The sequence below is a fragment of the Nannobrachium achirus genome (assembly GCF_963921795.1).
Source record: "Nannobrachium achirus genome assembly, chromosome: 16".
In the NCBI taxonomy this organism is placed as follows: domain Eukaryota; kingdom Metazoa; phylum Chordata; class Actinopteri; order Myctophiformes; family Myctophidae; genus Nannobrachium; species Nannobrachium achirus.
Window position 1 is genome coordinate 19,020,346 of NC_137823.1, and position 21,680 is coordinate 19,042,025.

Sequence of the window (21,680 nt, forward strand, 5' to 3'; positions counted from 1 at the left end):
TGTGTCATTTTGTAAATGAAATGTGTCATTTTGTCAAACAAACATGATTCCGTTTTGAGACAGTGTTTAAGTGTGAACTGTTTTGTAAGACACTGCAGTAATGTACTCAAACAATCCTGAATAAAAAGCAGTTTTAATAAAGAAGATTGAAGCTCACAGTGGAGAACTGACTCTTTTTAAATTCATCTTTCATTTGTCTTGTTCTGGTGATTTCTATTGTGTTTATACTCTAATTTTTTGCATTCCTTTTTTGTACCACAAAATATATCACTCACTTTCTATAAGGCCCAGGTCTTTAATGCATTATAAACATATTCATAGTCTTACAATCTTTAGTTTTGAAAGGATCATATTGTATTATAATAATAAAACATAGGCCTACATAATAGGCTACATTGTAATAATTAGCATTGTTTTAGCATTACTGAGTCACTATAAGATGATATCATTATATTTATGGAACACAAGATGTATCCGCCTACATCTCTATTACTTTACTAAAACAGGAAAACATCTGTCATGGGGTCCTTGGGGTCCTTGGCAAAGGTTTGAGAACAACTGAATTAGAAGGCATTTGTAGAACCAGCCATAGGTCTTAATGGGTTCAAGCACCCAATAACCAGTAACTTATAGTCACACTATAATGCATTATAACATAATAATGTATTGCATTATAACAGAGATTATAATGCATTATGAAATTACTATAATGTATTGCAACTATGAGACTTATACACTATGGTCCTTGCCAAAACATGGAGTCTAGCAATTATGAAGTCAACTCATAAGAGTAGCCTACCCTCCAAGAGGGTACAAATTGAACCAAATGGACCACTGAATTATCTGTTCAAAATTCTAATGAGCTGTATGCACATAGGAAACTCAAACCTCATCTCTGTGGATTGGGAAGGAATGTAATTATTTCTATAACAACTACAAACAACAGCTAAAGTTCTTGTTCCTCTTTGTATCTATCAACCTATTGATCTGTTCCTGTCTGTGTGATCTCTCAAGCCAGATTCAGAACTTGGCATCTGAAGGAAAACAACAGCAGAGGGCGCTGTGTATCCTTTAGTTGTTGCAGATGGATGGATCCCTGATTACTCAGTGAGGTTGTTTTTGAGCGGTGGTCGCACTGTCTCCTATACGTGGCCGTGTGTGTGTGTGTGTGTGTGTGTGTGTGTGTGTGTGTGTGTGTGTGTGTGTGTGTGTGTGTGTGTGTGTGTGTGTGTGTATGCGTGCGTGTCTGTATGTAGCCTGTCTGTAAGTGGCCTGCAATACCTTTAATGACCACATATGTTAAGGGAGGGGCGCTGTTGTTCAGGCCAGGCACACTCACACACACACACACACACACACACACACACAGCACACACACACACACACACACACACACACATGCAGCCTCCACCGCTCAGTTCACACGGGTGTGATTTTTAATAACATGGTGAAGAGGCTGCACTGGTACCAGGGGCGTCACAAGGGGGGAGTGGGACAGAGTTACTAGGGCTCAAGGTGTAGGGGCCTGAATTATTTTATACTTTAGCTATTCCAAAATAGCAGATATACAAGCTCACAGTGCGGCACCGAGTGCCGCGCTGTGAGATTTATACTTCAGCTATTCAAAAATTGCAGACCTACAAGCTCACAGCGTGGCACCGAGTGCCGTGCCGCACTGTGAACTTTGTAGATCTGCTATTTTTGAAAAGTTGTGAAAATGTGTGCAAATCTTTGAATATGAACATTTGTTCTGGGGGGTCGCTGGAACTAAATATTTTGAGATGGGGGTCCTTCACATGAAACAGTTCGAGCACCACTGACATAGAATCATGGATTTGAAATATTCAAAGACTTTCAAAAATAGCAGATCTACAAGCTCGCAGCGTGGCACTCCGTGCCGTGCTGTGAGCTTAGTATATCTGCTATTTTTCAATAGTTAAAGCACAAAATAATGCGTAATAATGCGTTCCCAGTCTAAATGGGTAAAACCCCCTCCTCCCCCTATGAAGAACATATTCATGGGGGGCCCCGGCCCGCAGTGAATCCTTGTACCCAGGGCCCAGAAGTTGGTGCGACACCCCTGACTGGTACACACACAACAGCTCACTGCTTTCTTTTTCTCCCACGTGAAGTGAGCAAGGCTGGGATTTCCCAGCTAGCGTAACGCTACCTCCCACTCCCAGGTCATCAGTCCTCACTGTAGGCATGCATGTAGGTAGCAGCCAGGGACGTGCTGGCCATTGGGAAAAGCGGGACAACTCCCGAACGGACGGTTCATTCCCGGCCATTAGGCCTTTGTTCCTTTTTGTGGGCTGGGCGGCCAACAAAGTAAATCGCCACTGTCGGGCAGAAACCTTGTATCTCAAAGTTTAAAATTTGTAAATTTTTTCGCAAAGCAAAGCCCTGCTTCATCATACAAGGCCGTCGCACAAAAGTAGTGAAAACAGCAGACAACGACAACTACGGAATATAACTCATGTAATTGGCCCACTGGCTTGTCACTTTGTCACAAATCTTTGAGTAGCAGCAGCGCTAGAGAGAGAGATCTCGGTCTAGCGCGCAATGAGGGCCTCTCCAACTCTTTTTCCGGGGCTGAATCAGGGGCCCAGCACGTCCCTGGTAGCAGCTGATTCAGTGTAGAAAGAGTGTGAGATTTTAACATCTTGGCTACAGTTGGATACTGTTCAAAATGATCCAAATAACACAGGACCTCAATTCAACTTCTTGGCATGATCACATTTTATTTGTACAAAAATAGAAAAGTCCAGTAAAAGACAAAACATTGCAATTATATACATCGTATGTTATAAAATGATGTCCCATCAATCAATATTTCTGATCTACAAGTTGCAGCTTCATTATAAAGTGTAGAAATAGTGTTGCACATAAACATGTATGCGTACAAATGTCCTAATTTTATTTACAAAAGCTGATGCAGAGAAGTATTTGACTAATTCTAAGTGTCTAAGTGTCGACTATACTAATTGTCGGTGCAATTACATTGTTTAGGGTTAATTTAAATATTATTGATGTAGTGAAATCTTTTCTAAGCTCTTAACATTAACCTTCAGTTTAAAGAAAGTTTGTGTAGTATGCAGTATGATTGATCATGTATTGTTTTCAAACCAAGTGAAACACACACGCACACGTGTACACACGCGTACACACACACACACACACACACACACACACACACGCACACACACGCACACGCGCGCACACACACACACACACACGCGTTTCAGACGATGTACAGTATATTCTATCGTGAGACACCTAACAGTTTAACCTGTTCTTTTTCTGGTGCTAAGATTTTGGATCTTCTCCCCCATATACCTGTCATCCTTAAGCAGCGCCCCTCTATCCACACAGTGATCCTGAACGTAGGCACAAACGACACAAGGTGTATGCAATCTATCCAAATGTGCAATGATTATGACGTCCTGGCATGCGCTGTTAGAAACCTTGGTAAAACCTGCATATACTCTGGTCTAATTCCCACCCTCCATCGCAGCTCTGATAAATTTAGCCGTCTCCTTAGCGCAGACAACTGGCTGCGTAAATTCTGCCAGACCGAGGGCCATGGCTATATTGGCCATTTTAACCAGTTCTGGAAAACCCCCGATCTATATAGAGATCTCCTGCACCCCAATACAAAAGGCTTAAATGTCTTGGCCAAAAACATCTCCCATCACATCACAAACAGCCAGCCCATAGATCAGAGCTGACCTTTATTATGCACACCCAGCCCTGTCTTCCATACATCTATTGTGAGCCCACCAGTAAATGCAGTGATGATCCCTGTTGTAACTAATATAGCAAACAGTCACTTAGCCAGCCATCACCATCACCCCCGCCACTCTGATTCACAACATCTCAGCGGAGTAAACCACTTTAACCTCCAGCCACTGGCCCGGGCCGCCATTGTGCCAGATGATGCTGCTTTAACCGCAGCCATAACCAAATGTGCACTGATCAATGCGAGATCAATTAAGAAAAAGACTTTCATCCTTAAGGAATTTTTTACCTCCAAGGCCCTGGACATCCTTTGTGTGACTGAAACCTGGTTACACCTGGGCGAGTCTGCTGCCCTCACTGATCTAGTTCCCTCTGATTGCACTGTGATAAACTCTCCCAGGTCCACTGGTCGCGGTGGAGGAATAGCAACAATTTTTAGAAATAATGTTTACCATAAACCTCTGCCATCGCAGACTTTTACCTCTTTTGAATCTAGCTTGTTTGAACTGGGCCGATTTGACCCAGTTCTATGTGCAGTCATCTACCGCCCACCTAAGTATAATAAAGACTTTATTACTGAGTTCTCTGAACTGCTTGCTGGTGCCTTAGTTAAGTATAATAGAATCCTGGTGGTCGGTGATCTGAACATACATGTCTGCTGTGTTTCAAAGCCCCCTGCTAAAGACTTTCTCGATACTCTTGATGCTCTTAATTTTATTCAACATGTTACTGAAGCCACCCACGAGCGGGGGCATATTTTAGATCTAGTCTTATCCTATAGCTTGCCTATTTTTAACATCCAGGTGTGTGGTACTGTACTGTCTGATCATATGCCTGTTTTATTTGATTTCATTTTACCATGTCAGACTTTAAAACCCAGCGCTCCCGTACATCTCTGTCGCATGCTCAAACCATCCACTGCTGCTCAGTTTAGCTCTGTCTTCCTGAGCACAGCTGATAATACAGTAATACCACAATTTCACCAGAACACAGAGGAAATGACATCCTCCTTTCTCTCCACCTGTGCCAGTGCCCTTGACTCCGTTGCACCTTTAAAACCCCTACGTCCTCGACCTAAGGCCGAGCCCTGGTTAAATGACACCACCAGGGCTGCCAGGAGAGAGTGTAGAAAGGCAGAGCGTAGATGGAAAAGGGATAAACTCCAGACATCATACGACATCCTCAAAGATAGCTGGCGTAACTACCAGACTACTGTTAAATCAGCAAAGACAAGACACTTCTCTGAATTGATTTTAAAAAATGCTGATAAACCAAGAGTGTTATTTAAAACTATCTAAGTATTGCTTAATCCTCCCCTATCCACATGTCTGGAACCTTCCACTGAAGTTTGCGAAAGCTTCCTCAACTATTTTGTAGAGAAGATAGCCACCATCAGAGCCCAGTTCCCACTCCCTGTTGTGGACCCCCCTACAACTGCTATTTCCACTCCTGTTTTTAACCACTTTATACCTGTATCTTTTTTAGCTCTTAGTGAAATAGTTGCAAAAATGAAACCCTCTTCCTGCCCCACAGACGCCATCCCTACCCGGCTATTTAAGGACGTCTGGGCGGCTATTGGACCCACTGTCCATAAAATAATAAATAGTAGTCTTGTGACAGGGGTTGTACCCGCACAATTTAAAGACGCAGTTATTACACCACTGATTAAAAAACCTAATCTGGACACTACTGTCCTATCAAATTATAGACCGATTTCCAAGCTTCCATACATCTCGAAAATCCTGGAGAAAACAGCACTTTTACAACTACACTCTTTTTTATATGAAAAGAATATTTTTGAAATGTTCCAATCCGGTTTTAAAGCTTTCCATAGCACTGAGTCTGCACTTCTTAAAGTTTTTAATGATCTTTTAATGGCCACAGATAACGGAGACCCTGCGATCCTGTTACTCTTGGATCTGACGGCCGCTTTTGATACTCTCGACCATAAGATTTTAATATCTCGCCTCGAGCACTGTGTAGGAGTCAGGGGCACCGCACTAGACTGGTTCAAATCTTATCTCTCAAATAGACACTTTTCTGTTAAACTTGGTCATTTCACATCATCATCCGTTCCCCTGTCATCCGGAGTTCCGCAAGGCTCAATCCTTGGCCCTATCCTTTTCTCACTTTATCTCCTCCCCCTAGGACACATTTTAAAAAGACATGGCATCTCTTATCACCTGTACGCTGACGACTCTCAAATATACCTGCCCCTCAAACGATCCAGTAATAACCCCCTGTCCTCCCTCTTCAATTGTTTAAATGACATTAAAGCCTGGATGGCCCTCAACTTTTTAAATATAAACGAAGGAAAAACTGAAGTGATAGTGTTCGAACCAAGTGCCAGCCCAACTGCTCTCCCCTTAGACCTGGGTCCATTACAACCATATTTAGTACCCGTGGTCTCAAACCTGGGGGTAAAAATGGACAATGCTTTTAAACTAGATAAGCAGATAAATAATGTGGTTAGAGCTAGTTTTTTTTTCATTTGAGACTTTTATCACAAATTAAATCTGTTTTATCTTTTAAGGACCTAGAGCGAGTCATACATGCTTTTATTTATTATATTTTTTTATATAAACAAGGCCTCTATATCCAGATTGCAGCTAGTACAAAATGCTGCAGCACGCCTCTTAACTGGAACTGGCAAATACGACCACATCACTCCAGTCCTGTCCGCTCTCCATTGGCTACCAGTTCATTTTAGAATAAATTTTAAGATTTTATTGTTTACTTTTAAAGCACAAAATGGGCTGGCACCCCAGTACCTCTCTGACCTCCTAGAAGACTATGTCCCTTCTAGGGCCTTAAGATCTGCAACCCAGAAAAAACTGATAGTCCCAAAGACAAACTTAAAGTCCAGAGGAGACCGGGCTTTCTCGGTTGCAGCCCCTACACTGTGGAACGCGCTACCTTTGCACATAAAAACGGCCCCTACTGTTGAAACTTTTAAAAGCCGCCTTAAGACCCATTTTTATTCTCTAGCTTTCTCATGCTGATTTCACTGTTGTTTTTATCTGCTTTGGGTTTTAATATTATTTTTACATTATTTTATCATTATTTTACCTCTTTGCTGACAGCTGTTTTTTAATTGCTGCTTTTATGGATTTTTATGTGATTTTAATTTTTATTATTTTATGTGTTTTATCTTATCTTATTAGTTTACTTTTATCAAAATGCTTACCACTACGGACTACTTTTTGATTGTTTTATGTACCTGTACTGTGCAGCACTTTGGAAACCCTGTGTTTGTAAAACGTGCTATATAAATAAATTGGATTGGATTGGATTGGATATGAGCAAGTGATGTATGTCACAAAACAGATCATTTGAGGGTCATGTTCATTGTTCATGTAGCTATGAGCTAAAATACATCAATTATGCATCCATTCACTTAAGAAAATTTAAAAATATAAATCAGTGCTCCTATGCTAGTTTATCCCTGTTGATGCTGATAAATGCCTTTTTTCCCTTCTTTTCCTATGCATACAATATGTTGGCTACTATCATCTCTGTCGGATGTAAAACTCATTATGTCCAAAACTGTTACTTTTCAGGATTCAAATTCAAAAACAGCAAAAGTAGCAGATAGACGGAGCTCAAAATATGTCGCTTCGAGATTGTGGATCTGCTACTTTTCAATTATTTTGTAGGACGATCATTTACGAAAAAACTAAACAAAACACAAAAGGTTTAACTATGAAGATAAGAGGTTTCCACCAGACAGCAACAATGTTTTGTTATGCAGATAACGTTTTTCTCCTCGACCACAAAAGTACAGAATGTTATATAGGCCCTCGATAGCACATTGTTTGTCTGGTATCCTAGAGTTTCAAATGTACAGCATGTTATTTAGTTAGGTTCACATACCTGGTTTCTTAGTTTATTTGAAGCACTGTTGTTCTTTCTGCACTTTACTTATGTGACTATATACTTTATTGTTTACTGACAAAATTCATGCCTTCTCTGCTTGGGGGCCGCTCTCCATTCTGACATTGACATCAAATTGTCTGAGTGGCGGCACTTCCATAGAGGTTAGGGTTAAGGTTAGGGTTAGGGTTAGGGGGGATGCACCCTGCTTAATCCAATTGTCCACACTTGTAAGTTGCTCTGGATAAAAGCTAAATGTCTAACTTATAAATGTTAAAGGGGTACTGTCACCTAAAGGGGTTGAGGGGCAGATTACACTGCGACATGAGCTTCTCTGAAAACGGTCTGAAACAGTCTGAAGCTCATGTCACAGTGTAATCTGCCCCTCGACCCCCAACAACAGCTGACCAGTACGTAGTAAGTAGTCATATAGTCAGGCTATACAGACAATTAATGTGATTGGCTTATAATTGCGCATCCCCACAATGACATCATAAAAATTCTTAAAGTGACAGTAACCCTTTAGGTGACAGCCCCCCTTTAATTATAAACGCTATTCCAGTCCCTTTGTGACACATTTGCTATAGGACTCCTGGTCCAGATAGAGCACAGCACACACCTGGGTGAGCCTGCAGTCTCCCACACACAGCACACTGCTGTCATAGCTCACCATGAAGTGAGTGAAGTAGGTGTCAAAGTGTTTGGTCTGAGGCAGTCTGAAGCTCAGGGCCAGCTGCAGCAGACTCTCTGCTCTGAGGTCTGAGAGTCCAAAAGCTTCTGTCATGATGTATTCCAGCTTCCAGTCTGAGCTCTGCTTCTGGTTGGCTTCCGTCAGGTTGAGGAAGTACTGCCAGATGTCCTTCAGGGAGAGAGAGACCATGCACAGAGACATGTTGTGGCTTGTGGGGCAGAAACCTTGCATCTACATATTTATTTTTTCACAAATGCTCATCGTATAACTTATAAGAGAGCCAGTAGTGCTTTGGGGGCCGGACGGGACCGGACGCCGTGTGGCCGGAAATATTTCCCCACATGCACGCGCACGGACGGCACCAAACGGTGCACGACCGTGTAAACGCGTGCATACCCCCCCGCGAGAGCCGCGACAACCCCCCACCCCGCGAATCCGCGATACACAAGCAATACTTTAATCAGTGGCTACTTGCATAACAGGTTTCTAGTGGTGAATGTGTGAGCGTCCTCAAGCCTCTATTCATATGGATATATAGCCTACTTTAACACAGTTTCCAGCTGTGACTGCATGTGCATGTGTCGATGTGTGTGTGTCCTCATACATGGCTCCATATTACTGTGGTATTTAGTGTTTGAGATTCGTTCAAGCCAAACTTTGTTTCTCTATCCTACTGCAGCGCTGTATTTTCTAAATGAATTAAAAGAAAGTAGAACATAAAATCTTAAGTAACAATGCAAATGTAATTAAGACTAGAAAACTATTGTTTTACCACCATTAGATCTGCTGACATCCTTTCTATCTAAATAGCCTCTAGAGGCGCGTGCACGCGCGTGCACGTGACGTCAATAAATGACCGTCCGCCCGGGAAAAAAAATCCCAAAGCACCACTGAAGAGAGCTGCGCAAAAGTAGCGAAGACGAAGATAGACGATCGATCTACTGGCTCACAAACACATTGCAATGTGACATTTCACTTTGTGACTTTCATGAATTGAGTACAAAGGACCCCAATGCAAACTAGCCGTTGCGCTTTCTTGTGGTCTTTAATCCTTTTAGTAGACCTTGTATCTGAACTTTACTGTCCTGTACTATTCCTATGCAAACTGCTAATAAAGTATTCAATCAAATCAATCAATCAAACACGCGAGAGCTTGACACTATAGCAGATCTACAAGCACACAAAGTGTTTCAAAGTGATGCGTTGTGAGCTTGTAGATCTGCTACATTCAGCTTTACGTTTAGGGTTAAAAACAGCAAACTCATTAAAACAATGGTATTAATAAAATCACCGTCCTAAAAGGCTGATGTCCTCAAAAGTATACTAATACGAAAGTGTGTGTGTGTGTGTGTGTGCGTGCGTGCGTGCGTGCGTGCGTGCGTGCGTGCGTGTGTGCGTGCGTGTGTGTGTGCGTGTGCGTACATGCATCTCACCTTCACAGTGTATTGTAGAGGATCATAGAGGTACATGCGGTAGGATGGGTTGTTAGAGTAAGGCTCCGACACACTCCTGATGGGCGTAACGGCAGGGGACACGAACAGAGAGCTCACTGCTCTACCTGCAACACAACCAACACATGAGAACGGACACTATAGACCATATTCACACCGTGGCCATCTTGGATCACATGACTTCCTGGGATAGCAGCCTGCATTACAAATCATTGTGAACAATGGAGCGATGGTCCCAAAATATGAGCTCTGTTCAACCAATTTCTTTTTACCAAATTGACAAATGGGCAGATGACAACATCAACATCCCCAAAAGGATTAAATAGAAGGGCACATCCACAATTCATGGTAGTTAGGTTGCAACCTTAATGTGTACAAAGACTTGCTATCTGTGCTGTGCTTGCTCCACTATCATATTAACTATTTGTTGTTAGATTGTTTCTGATTAATTTAATATGCAAAAATCACGATACAGTAATATTAACTATATGATGGCAGAGCAAGCACTAGTCTGCATACTGTAGCAAGTCTTTGTACAGAGTAACACTGCAACCTAACTACCATGAATATTGTGGATATACCTTTCTAATATGGTCTATTGCAGGGATGTCAAACATACGGCCCTCTCGCGGGCCGGCGAGATGATTCAGGCCCCAGGCTTGTAGAGCATACATTTCTGAGCATTTAGGAAAAAAAGTAAGTCTCTAGCCCATTCCTGTCAAGAGTTATGATTGTTTTAAGAATTAACCTAACTAATGCCTGCTCACTGCAGGCTAGGTTTCTCCCGCCAGCTGGCAGTGATTGAGTTGATTGATTGGAATGTTAAGTGACCAGCTCTCTCTCTCTCTCTGAAGATGACAGCATTGCTAGGAATGGGGTGGGGGGTCTGGCTATGAATAATACCTGAACATACCTACAATATTCAAACTGTACTCAAAGATTACACATATTAGACATGGAAATTAATGTTGTTAAGAAAATAACTTATTTAAAAAATATAATAATAATAAAATGTAAAAGTTTTATTATTCAGATATTTTCTGAATATACCATTATTGTTCATTACTTTTATTCTTTTTATTATAAAATACAATAAAAAAATAATTATTGTCCTGCATCAATAATATTTTTTTTAGCCATTTACAAATTATAGCAGAGACTATCAGGAATTGAATTATTCTATTATCAAATGGTTTATTCTAATTGGCACTTCTTAAAGGAGTAGTTCACCCCCAAAATGCCATGGAGCCAATGGAGACTCATTCCTAAAACAGAAATTTGATTACAATAAATGCATGCCTATTGATTCCGGATGGGGAACCAAATGCATTTGGGTCCCCATCCGGAATCAATGGGGAGAAGTGTACTATTATCAAATTTTTGTCTTAGTAATGCGACAAATAAAATAAAAATATATTATTGAACTCAAGTCTCCATGGCGTGAGTAATCAATCAAGAAAAAAGAAAAAAAGTCATGTTGGGGATGAACTACTCCTTTAAACAAATAGCATCTCTTGTACCTAACTGCAACTGTAATACCAATAATGAAAGTAGCTATTTTACTTAATAATGAACACAATTTGTAAAATGATATACTGCTATACTGCTAGCTATAGCAGTGGCTGAGACGACAGGAAGAAAAACAGAGCGAACATGTGCAAAATGAGTTCGACACCCCTGGTCTATTGGAACCAACGCAGGGCAAAGCCAGGAAAGGCAAGAAGCACACCACCTACGTTGTAGATGCACTGAGGCGCGATAGCTAACAAGACCGCTCAAGAACCTGATGTTAGATAGGTGAGTGAGGGCAACGATCCAGGATTTCCGAGTTGATGTTGGCTAGAGCTAGACCACAGCCTTGCATCGTATACTTAGACATAATGGTGTTGTTTTACATTCGTGGTCCAGTAGTAGTAATAATGATGTAAAATTTACATCATTATTACTACTACTGGACCACAAAGGTAATGTTACCTTTGTGGTCCAGTAGCACCATGATACTGTCTCGGTGGGTGTGTCCATAGAAGTGTCCAGTGATAACATGGCTGTAGTTCCTGTAGATGACCACTAGTCTCTCGTTGTAACTCTCCCTGATGGCCGTGGTGTTTCTGGCATATGGCAGGTATCCCACTGGAACATGACCTATGATATACACCTATACCACACACACACACACACACACACACACACACACACACACACACACACACACACACACACACACACACACACACACACACACACACACACACACACACACACACACAGGTTTTTACTAGTAAGAATATCGGACCAGTTACCCATATATGGAGAACCCTGGTACCCATATATGGAGATCCATGTACTGTATATGGAGATATGCTGTGAGAGCCCAGACATAATTACTCAGTTATTCGTTATGTGAAAGTCCTATGATGTCTATGACATCTGACATCATACCCTTTTATGCCCATACATGGAGATCCCTGTCTGTAGTGTGGTATGTGGCTGACGTGGCCTCCATATATGGGCATTCCCATATGAAGTCCTGTTAGATATGGGCTTAATATTGATGACATCAGGGAACTCCATATATGGGCATAAAAGGGATTCTGGTAGTGTGACATCACAGTGACGTCAGAGCATGATGTCAGAGTGACAATCCCACAGAACCACAGTGTCAGGCGTGACTGACAGAGATACAGAAAGATGTGGCGGTTTTCATAGTTAACTGCGACCTACGGTTACAATTACTATAGTTTAGTTTTAATTTAGTTCCCATCATGCATACGTTTCAGTTCCTTTGCAGAATCCAGTGGTGTGTGTTCTCCAATCTTTTCTGGATCTGGAAAAGATTTTGGATTTTTGATGACTCATCACTTTTCACCGTTTTGTGGGGCTGAAATCTAGCCTAAGGAATGTTTCTCATGCAAAATAAATGCCTGCAATGGATTCAGAATCATGAAGAACCCCTAGTTTGACCCCTCACATGCTACTTAAAGCAGATTTATTTTTGTATTCTTTTCCTGTATAGTGACGTCGATGGGACTTTTTTCCCGCAATGTTTCCGGCAGAGCAGGCCTCTCATTCTGTGTACCTTATTGTCCAAATTAATGGAAAAAACTAAAATAAAAAGTATCCTCTGTGTCCTCTCAAATTTTGGGCCTGTGTGTGGCTCCCCGGCTATGAGCTGTCTCACCTTCTCATGGTTGTGTTGAGCTTTCTCTTACCTTCTCATGGTTGTGTTGTCTCTTACCTTCTCATAGTTGTGCTGAGCTGTCTCTTACCTTCTCATGGTTGTGTTGTGTTGTCTCTTACCTTCTCATGGTTGTGCTGGGCTGTCTCCAGGGTGCTCTGCAGCCATTGGAACTGTCCTGCAGGGTCACTCATGTTGACAGTGACCTGGTTAGGACTGTAGTAGAGGATGGTGTTCACACTGACCAGGCGCAGACCAGGCCTGACCAGCTGAGAGTAGAAGCCACCTGCGCGCACACACAACTAGTGTTAGCAACGACTCTTTCACACATTGATAACTGGGAAACATTTCCCTTTGACTATCGATATACTATCTAGGAATCGAACAGATAGTCATGTCATGATTGTTGTGGACAAAATAACTGTGATGTATAGTAGTAGTATAGTTCTGATAGTAAACTGTGACCGTATGTCACAGTTTACTATTAGAACCGCCACATCTCGTTCGTGACTGTATAACGCTTGTCTTTTTTGTTGATTGACTCTCACGCTCTGACATCAAGCTCTGACATCACTGTGATGTCAGGGGAACCAAATCCCTTTTATTGCCATATATGGAGATCCATGTGATGCCAAGGGAACAAATCCCTTTTATGCCCATATATGGAGATATGGAGATCCCTGTGGTGTCAGGGGAACCAAATCCCTTTTATTGCCATATATGGAGATCCCTGTGATGCCAGGGGAACCAAATCCCTTTGGCCAGATGGCCAAGACATGGCGCGACCTCACCCTTTAGGGCGAGGTCGCTTTTCGCCCTCAGGCGTCTTACTGGTTAACAATATTATCATCTAAATATGCTTAAACTCTGCTACTGGGAAATCTTTAGAGCAGTTTGCTGTTGTTTTACATTGAGACATGCTGCCAGTGGTAGTGAAACTGTCTCTATTTGCTGTCCTACGGTCTGTCACTACTGTCCTACTGGCTGTCCCTCCTACACTGTCTCCCTCTCAGCTGTACTACTGGCTGTCCCTCCTACACTGTCTCCCTCTCAGCTGTACTACTGGCTGTCCCTCCTACACTGTCTCCCTCTCAGCTGTACTACTGGCTGTCCCTCATACACTGTCCCTCTCTCATCTTGTCTGTCTCAATAAATACCAACTAATAATGATAATATTAGACAGTCCACTGTGCTTAATACCTTCTCTCAGTGTTAGCACAGCCTCAGGTTCCAGCCAGGGTCCCCACAGCTTGGCAGCTGCCTGGTAAATAGTGTTGGTGCTGGTTGGCATCTGATCCTGAGGTCAAAAGGTGGAAATAGGGGTCAATCTAACTAATCAGTTGAATCAATTATTAATACAAATATATTGTCACTGTTGGGCAGAAACCTCGTATCTCCAAGTATCCAATGTGTATGTTTTTCTTGTAAAGCAAAGCCCTGCTTCATCATACAAGACCGTCGCACAAAAGTTGTGAAAACAGCAGATCTACAAGCACACAACACCTCGCATAGTGAGGCCTTGAGTGCTTGTAGATCGGCTATTTTCACTATCTTAAAATCGTTTTTAAAATGATGAATACAAAACGAATGGTTTTGGACATTGTCGTTGTCCGCCTGACAACGACGATATATTGTACAGTACCTGTGGTCAGTAGCCATGGTTACAACAGTATAAACAGTGATCATAGTCACAGCAGTATAAACAGTAGACTACCTGTGGCCAGTAGTCATGGTTACAGCAGTATAAACGGTAGACTACCTGTGGCCAGTAGTCATGGTTGCCCAGTGCAGGGTAGACAGGCGTTGTGGGGTAGGACAGTGTGATGGTATCTGTCATGTTCCTCATCACCTCGATCACCAGGTCTGTAGACAGCTTGTCTACTGGAACATGAGGAGGACTGTCCCTGCATGGACGCACAGGCACACTTAGCCTGATTATTATCAACGACTAGAACCCTAGTATGGTTGACCCGAGTCCCTCAGGGCTCTAATAGGCCTACTAGTGTCTTTTCAGTTTGCTATTATAGAGGGGGAAAGCTTCCGCTGAAAATACCCGACCGCCAAGCTCACAACATGACACACTGTGAGCTTGTCGGTCCACTATTCTCTGCGAAAGCTTTCCCCACAATAAGGAGGCTGTGGTTTCTGTGGTTAAAGCAGCGGGCAAAGGACTAAACCCCAGTACTTGAGTCATCTAAAGTATAAATTACTAAAGTAGTATAAAATACACAAGTGCAGCCAAATGTGTACTTTAATTGCTTTAAATGTACTTAAAGAGGAATACCACTCATTTTCAACATTGAACTTGTGTTGCCTAGAACTGGAGGATTGATTGTGGGGTCATGTGATCAGTGACATCATGAAGGTGTAGTGTTGCTTGCAGAGTACATAGTTTACAGTTTAGGCATTTAGCAGATTTTAATCCAAAGCAATTTACAATAGGCAGGTAATACATCAGTATAATTAGCAAGATAATATGTCAGTACATCAACAACAATATAAAAAATGCATACGAATATCAATCTAGAAAAACAATACATTCGCGATGTCACTGATCACAGTTCTAGGCAACACAGTTCTTATTTCCTGCACGATTTCGTGCAATCACGATTGTGCATGATGCGCGTACATGATCGCACGATCGGCGGACAAGCTACGACCACTTTAAAAAGATTCTAACGTCCCCCAAACAGATATGGGGGCCCAAAGTGGGCCAGGGACCACAGGTTGGGAAGCACAGGTGTAAAGCAGAAACAAACCCTGTCCAGATGATGAAGTCCGGCTGCGGTGCCACCTGGGTCATGTGACTGAAAGCTGATTGGATGAGGCGGTACGGCGAGTCACACAGGAAGTCGCCGTAGGGCCCGGCGCCAGTGGCAGCGGCCCCTTTAGAGGACAAACACACCTTGGTGGGGTCTGGAGCCCCCTGGTGGAAGGTTGGGTCCAGGTGCAGGTCTGTGATGTGCAAGAACCTTCCTATAGAGAAATGGAAAGGACAAGGGACAAAATCAAGAGACAATATAAACAATGTCAATTAATGGGCTTCAAACCACCTGCTTTCCCTAAAACATCCAAATAAAATCAGAACCCAGTGTATCAAACGATATATATAAGATGATTAAGCACTTAAGCTGTTGTCATACAGTGGTGTCATGCAAAAATTGTTACAATAGCAGATCTACAAGTACTGTAGGGCTGGGTGCAATAACCGCAATACCGTGGTTGTGTAATGCATACCGTTGCAATGCGTCTATTGTTTCCTCTTTTTTTCCATGTGATTAATATGTAGTATTTTTCAGATCCCATTCCAAGTGGCTGGCCCTGGGTAGGCATCCAAATCTACGAGGAGCACACATCTCTAGTATTATGTGCTTTTCCATTATTGGATTAATCAAAAAGGAAACCAATAGAATAATCTGTAATAAAATAAGTGAAAATAGTTGCAACCCTACTGCCTGCTTTGACAGAGCTCTGTTGTCATTTAACAGGGTAATACTGTCCCCTGCTGGTGTCAATTCACAACACCAACAGTGTCATTTAACAGGGTAATACTGTCCCCTGCTGGTGTCAATTCACAACACCAACACAAGATGTCATGTCCTACTGTCACTAGTTAGTTAAGTTTGCATTTCCAAGCAACAGTTATGTTTCAAGACACAGTATGTAGATTATGGAACTTTATAATGTTAATGTTTCATAACCTACAGGAAGATAGTTTATGGAACGAAACGAGCGAGAGAGAGTCGCTTTGAGGCGACTGCGCCACCGTGCCACCATATAGTCTACCTTACAACGCCTAAGGGCAAAAAGCGACCTCGCGCAGGATGGAATTCGCACAGGATGTAATTCATTTGCAATTTTGATTCGAGTTGCAGTTGGTTGTTTAAGTTAGACAAAATGTGGACAAAATATATTTCCAAATATGGATATGACTGGGTTGGTCATATCGACCAAAGTTACAGTTTTTAGAAGCATATCACGAATCGATGCATTTACAATTGACCTTATAGGTCATTACAGAATGCTTTATAATGTGAGGACCTTTGTTGTTGTTATAAATCATAAAGAGTAGACTATTTATGTGTAGGTCTACTTATCTTATAGGTCTACATTGTAGCTGTCCCAGTAGTGGGTGGGTGGCTACTAGCCACTGGCTGTAATATTTTATTTTATTGTTGGTTTTGCTCTAAATATGTGAATGGTCAATGTATTTTTGTTTGGGTGACATTTTGTGTATTTTTGTTGAGGCCATCTGGTGTTTGTTTAGTGCCATGGTATGGGCATGGTCACATGATGCCAATCAGGGCTAGTAGGCTTTATAAGGTGCAGCTAATGAGAAGCTGATCAGAACAGATGATGAAGAAAGGTGCCTTCTGTGTGAGAGTCTCTAAGGCGCCGTACAGACATCTGCGTCACGCATCATCATCTTATCGTCTGAGAATGGCCACTGGGAACGCCGTACTAATGCATTCTCAATGCAAGGTTGTTTGGTGTTTTGTCGTTGCCGTGTCTCTTCAAGAGCGTACAGGCTGCGGTTGAGCTAGAGACACGGCAACGACAAAAAACCAAACAACCTTCCATTGACAATGCATTAGTATGGCGCCCCCAGTGGCCATTCTCAGACGATAAGATGATGATGCGTGACGCACATGTGTGAGCGCGGCCTGAGAGCCAAAGCTTAACTCTCCAAAATATTCAATGCAGAAGGCCACATATAGCCTACTTTTATTGTTTGTATCTTATTGTTTCACTGTTTGTAGGAGTTAATGTACTTATTTGGGTTTTATACATTGCTTTGCCTTTTATTGTTGTAACTGGTTATTGCATTGTTTTTATTGTTGGAACTTGAACATTGTTTGTAAATTCAATGTGGTAAAACTATATTTGTATGTCTTAGGTTGTCTACACATTGGTGCAAAAATAAAAGCCCTTGTGAGATATCAGTATATCAGAAAATGTTTTAGGAGCAGTTATATATAGTTATAAGCCGATTATAATGCATTATTTTACGCATAGAAATTTAGACAAACATGGGATGATCAAGTGTTCCAGAGGGCAGCTAAATTACTAAAGTGACTCCGGTTGAATTATTACTTTTTTCATATAGGCTATATTTAAAGGGACTACACCATGAATTTTCATTTTTCCAATTTTTATGTATTTTCTTGGTGTCCCACCAGCAACTCCTATCCTCACAAAGTCCTATTTCTGACCATTGTGTCTTTCTCAGTTTATGGGCAGATCTATGTTAGCATGTCTCAGAACGGTCCTGATTGTGAAAGGTCAGATTTGTGATGTCACAAGGCCTGAGAAGGAGGCAGGAGGAGCTGGGAGAGGGTTGGGGAGGGGTGGGCAGGCCTGAGAAGGAGGCAGGAGGAGCTGGGAGAGGGTTGGGGAGGGGTGGGCAGGCCTGCTGAGCAGGAGGTGGGGAGGAGTGTGGGGCCAAAACTGGCTCAATAGCGCAGTCCTCCCACTCAGGACAAGGTGGTACTGCAGCTGAAAATGCTCTGAAAGCCAGGCAGAAATGACAGGGGCTCTGTATTCAGGAGTGGTAATTTAGCCTCAAACCTTTTCAAAAACGTTTTTGGGACACAAACAGTGTTATATAAATTATTTTTAAATGCATGGTGTAGGACCTTTAAGCACATAATTTAGTTCTAACTTTATTTAGTTCTGCAATCTAACTTAGTTGATGATCTAGACAGTTGCAGTTCCACTTGTGCAAAGTTCAAACAAACACACAACTTCCTCATAACTGAGACAATGGGTCAGATTGTTAGTTGTTTTCCCATTTTTTTCCTGACTGTATCTACTGCATATAATGTGTTCTATCCGTCATTCAATGTTATATGAGATACTTCAATGTTTCCTTCCTATGGAAATAAGCTTAGTCTTTTCTAGGATCTCCTTTTAGTAGACCTTGTACCAGTGAACTGTACCGTCATGAAACTGTACTTTTTCCTACTTCTTCTATACTTCTTTTCCAAACTTCTTCTAATAAAGTCTTCAATCAATCAATCAATTTATTGATTTATTGATTGATTGATTGATTGATTGATTGATTGATTGATTGATGACTTTATTAGAAGTTTGCATAGGAAAAGGTACAGTTTCATGACGGTACAGTTCACTGGTACAAGGTCTACTAAAAGGAGATCCATGAAAAGACTAAGCTTATTTCCACTGGAAACCATTGAAGTATCTCATATAACATTGAATGACAGACAGTCATTCAATGTTATATATCTACTGCATAGTAGGCCTACTATGCAGTAGATATTATTGCGACCGTAAGGTCGCAGTTTAGTATGAAAACCTCCACCGGCCGTCCGTCGGTCACACGTGCGGTCGACCGCACGTCACACGTGCGGTCGACGTGTGATGAGGTCACGATGAGTCATCTATGCCCAAATATAGATTTCTAGGTCAGATGGCCCATAGAGTTTGTGATGTCAAACCTAGCAACCACCCAATATAAACAAACCTGATGTCAGACCTGAAGTATCCTTTTATACCCATATATGGAGATACAGAGATCTCCATATATGGGCATATTAGAAAGCCCATATATGGGCATATACGGATGACATCAGGGATATCCATATATGGGCATAAAAGGGACAAGGGCTTACAGTTAAGAGATCTCCATATATGGGCATATCAGAAAGCCCATATATGTTCATATACTGATGACATCAGGAATATCCATATATGGGCATAAAAGGGACAAGGACTTACAGTTAAGAGATCTCCATATATGGGCATAAAGGGACAAGGACTGTTACAGTAGATATAGAGATGTCCATATATGGGCATAAATGAACAAGGACTGACAAACACTGAGATCTCCATATAACCTATGGGGATATAAGGGACGAGGACTGTCAGCTTGTAGACCTATTTTCTAAATATTGTTGTACATTAAAACTTGAAATGGGTCGTTCTGCATAGTACTTGGGATTTGTTGATGTAAATGTTCACATAGAGTGTAATAATTGGTAAAACAAACTTTTGGCCTATTTGTGGAGATAAGCGACCAACGGTCGCTTATCTCCCGATTAGGGAGTCTTACTGGTGTAAAGAAAAACAAAAAAGAAAACAGTAAGTCTAAACAAACAGTGTCACGGTTTGTTAGAGAAACAGGATGGTCGAGAAACAGAGCACTCGTCGTGCAGCACGGGGCGGAACGGAGCCGCTCGATTGTCCACGACATTGCAAGCGGCGCGCAGGCCAGCGGACCTTGGTCCTGCTCTTCGCCCCCGAGCACCGCAGGTGCGAGTGGCCGCGAAGAGCGGGCATGAATGCAATCATGAATGCATTCACCACGAAGCCGTGGTGAATGCAATCGTTATATTTATGCCCAGGCCGTAAGGCCTGGGCAAGCCCACGATAAACGCCCTGTCCAAGTGACTACAATGGAGCTAATGGCTAGGCTAGGCTAGGCTAGGCTAGTAAATAAAGAAAGAGTCGCAAACGAGTGACGTCAGCGCCTTCACTATGAATGGCTGTCGCATTATAACTCTATGGGCTGTCGTCGCCACCTGGTGGTGATTGGTGTGTGGTGAACGACAAAACAAGCGCTCTTACATAGAACGTCCTGAGTTACCCAAACATCCGGTTTGATTGATTGATTGATTGAAGGCTTTATTAGAAGTTTGCATAGGAAAATGTACAGATTCATGACGGTACAGTTCACTGGTACAAGGTCTACTAAAAGGAGATCCATGAAAAGACTAAGCTTATTTCAACAGGAAACCATTAAAGTATCTCATATAACATTGAATGACAGACAAATAGAACACAGTACTATGCAGTAGATATGTAAAGAAAAAAAGAAAACAGTAGGTCTATACAATCAGTAAGTACAGTATATACAATATATACAAGGAAGGGGCAGGTAACAGTAAGTCTCAACAATCAGTATGTACAGTATATACAAGGAAGGGGCAGGGAGGGTAGGGTTGGGCTAGGTTTTTACCAGTTGTGAACGGCTGCTGCCTGTAAGTGGTTTTTTATGGCAATTTTAAAGGATGCTAGTGATCCACACTCCTTTATGACCTTCGGTAAGGCAATCAATCAATCAATCAATCAATCAATCAATCAATCAATCAATTCAACTCACCTATGGATGATGATGGGTGCAGGTTTGCAGTGGGTGCAGCAGCAGCGGCCAGTGGATAAACACTCAGCAGTGTAACACACAACACAACACTACACATTCCTGCCAGGTGTAGCTCCATGTTAAATAGCATACAAGATTGTTTCAATCCGTCGATTAAGTTGTGCAGAGCTTCGGAACTACAGACATATGCACATGACAACAGGACGTGTACATTATAGCCTACATAAAACGGTCATAAACAGGATGGCACCGTTTGGCTGGATGTGAATCGAGTTAATCGTGAAAACAGGTTCCAGCTTGCCAAAAAATAGCAGATCTACAAGCTCACAACGCGTCGCATCCGCGACGCCTTGTGAGCTTGTGGATCGGCTATTTATCGGCCACCAGCAGCACTTCCTCTGCCGTACGTAGGTAAATATAAAACCTCTCATCAAAGCAACCACAGCCTGCTGGTTTCTATCTGCTGTTAAGTGTTCACATCCGCTCTAGAACCCGCCTTACTGTATCCGGTAATTTGTCCGCACACACACATTGAAGCATCGTTTCTGTATCCGGTCCTTAGAGCCAGACCCCCAGACCGGATCCGCAACCTACAGAGTGATTGATGTCAGCCAATAGCTGCAGCCTGCA

General features: G+C 42.1%; 1 protein-coding gene across 2 annotated transcripts in view; it reads right to left on the reverse strand.

Annotated features, from left to right (window-relative positions):
- smpdl3a (sphingomyelin phosphodiesterase acid like 3A) overlaps positions 1-21,318 on the reverse strand; it is a 22,162-nt gene extending 844 nt beyond the window's left edge. The window contains exons 1-8 of one of the 2 annotated variants that reach the window (XM_080744524.1): positions 21,051-21,318; positions 15,688-15,904; positions 14,688-14,832; positions 14,129-14,225; positions 13,051-13,214; positions 11,728-11,908; positions 9,736-9,860; positions 8,282-8,470 (exon numbers count right to left, since the gene is read on the reverse strand). In XM_080744524.1, coding sequence (XP_080600650.1) covers positions 8,282-8,470; positions 9,736-9,860; positions 11,728-11,908; positions 13,051-13,214; positions 14,129-14,225; positions 14,688-14,832; positions 15,688-15,904; positions 21,051-21,180 — 1,248 coding nt within the window. In that variant the 5' untranslated portion in view covers positions 21,181-21,318. Of the gene's footprint in view, positions 1-8,157; positions 8,471-9,735; positions 9,861-11,727; positions 11,909-13,050; positions 13,215-14,128; positions 14,226-14,687; positions 14,833-15,687; positions 15,905-21,050 lie in introns of those variants that run through there. The other variant, XM_080744523.1, reaches the window with a different exon arrangement.
- Between the last annotated feature and the right edge of the window lie 362 nt (positions 21,319-21,680).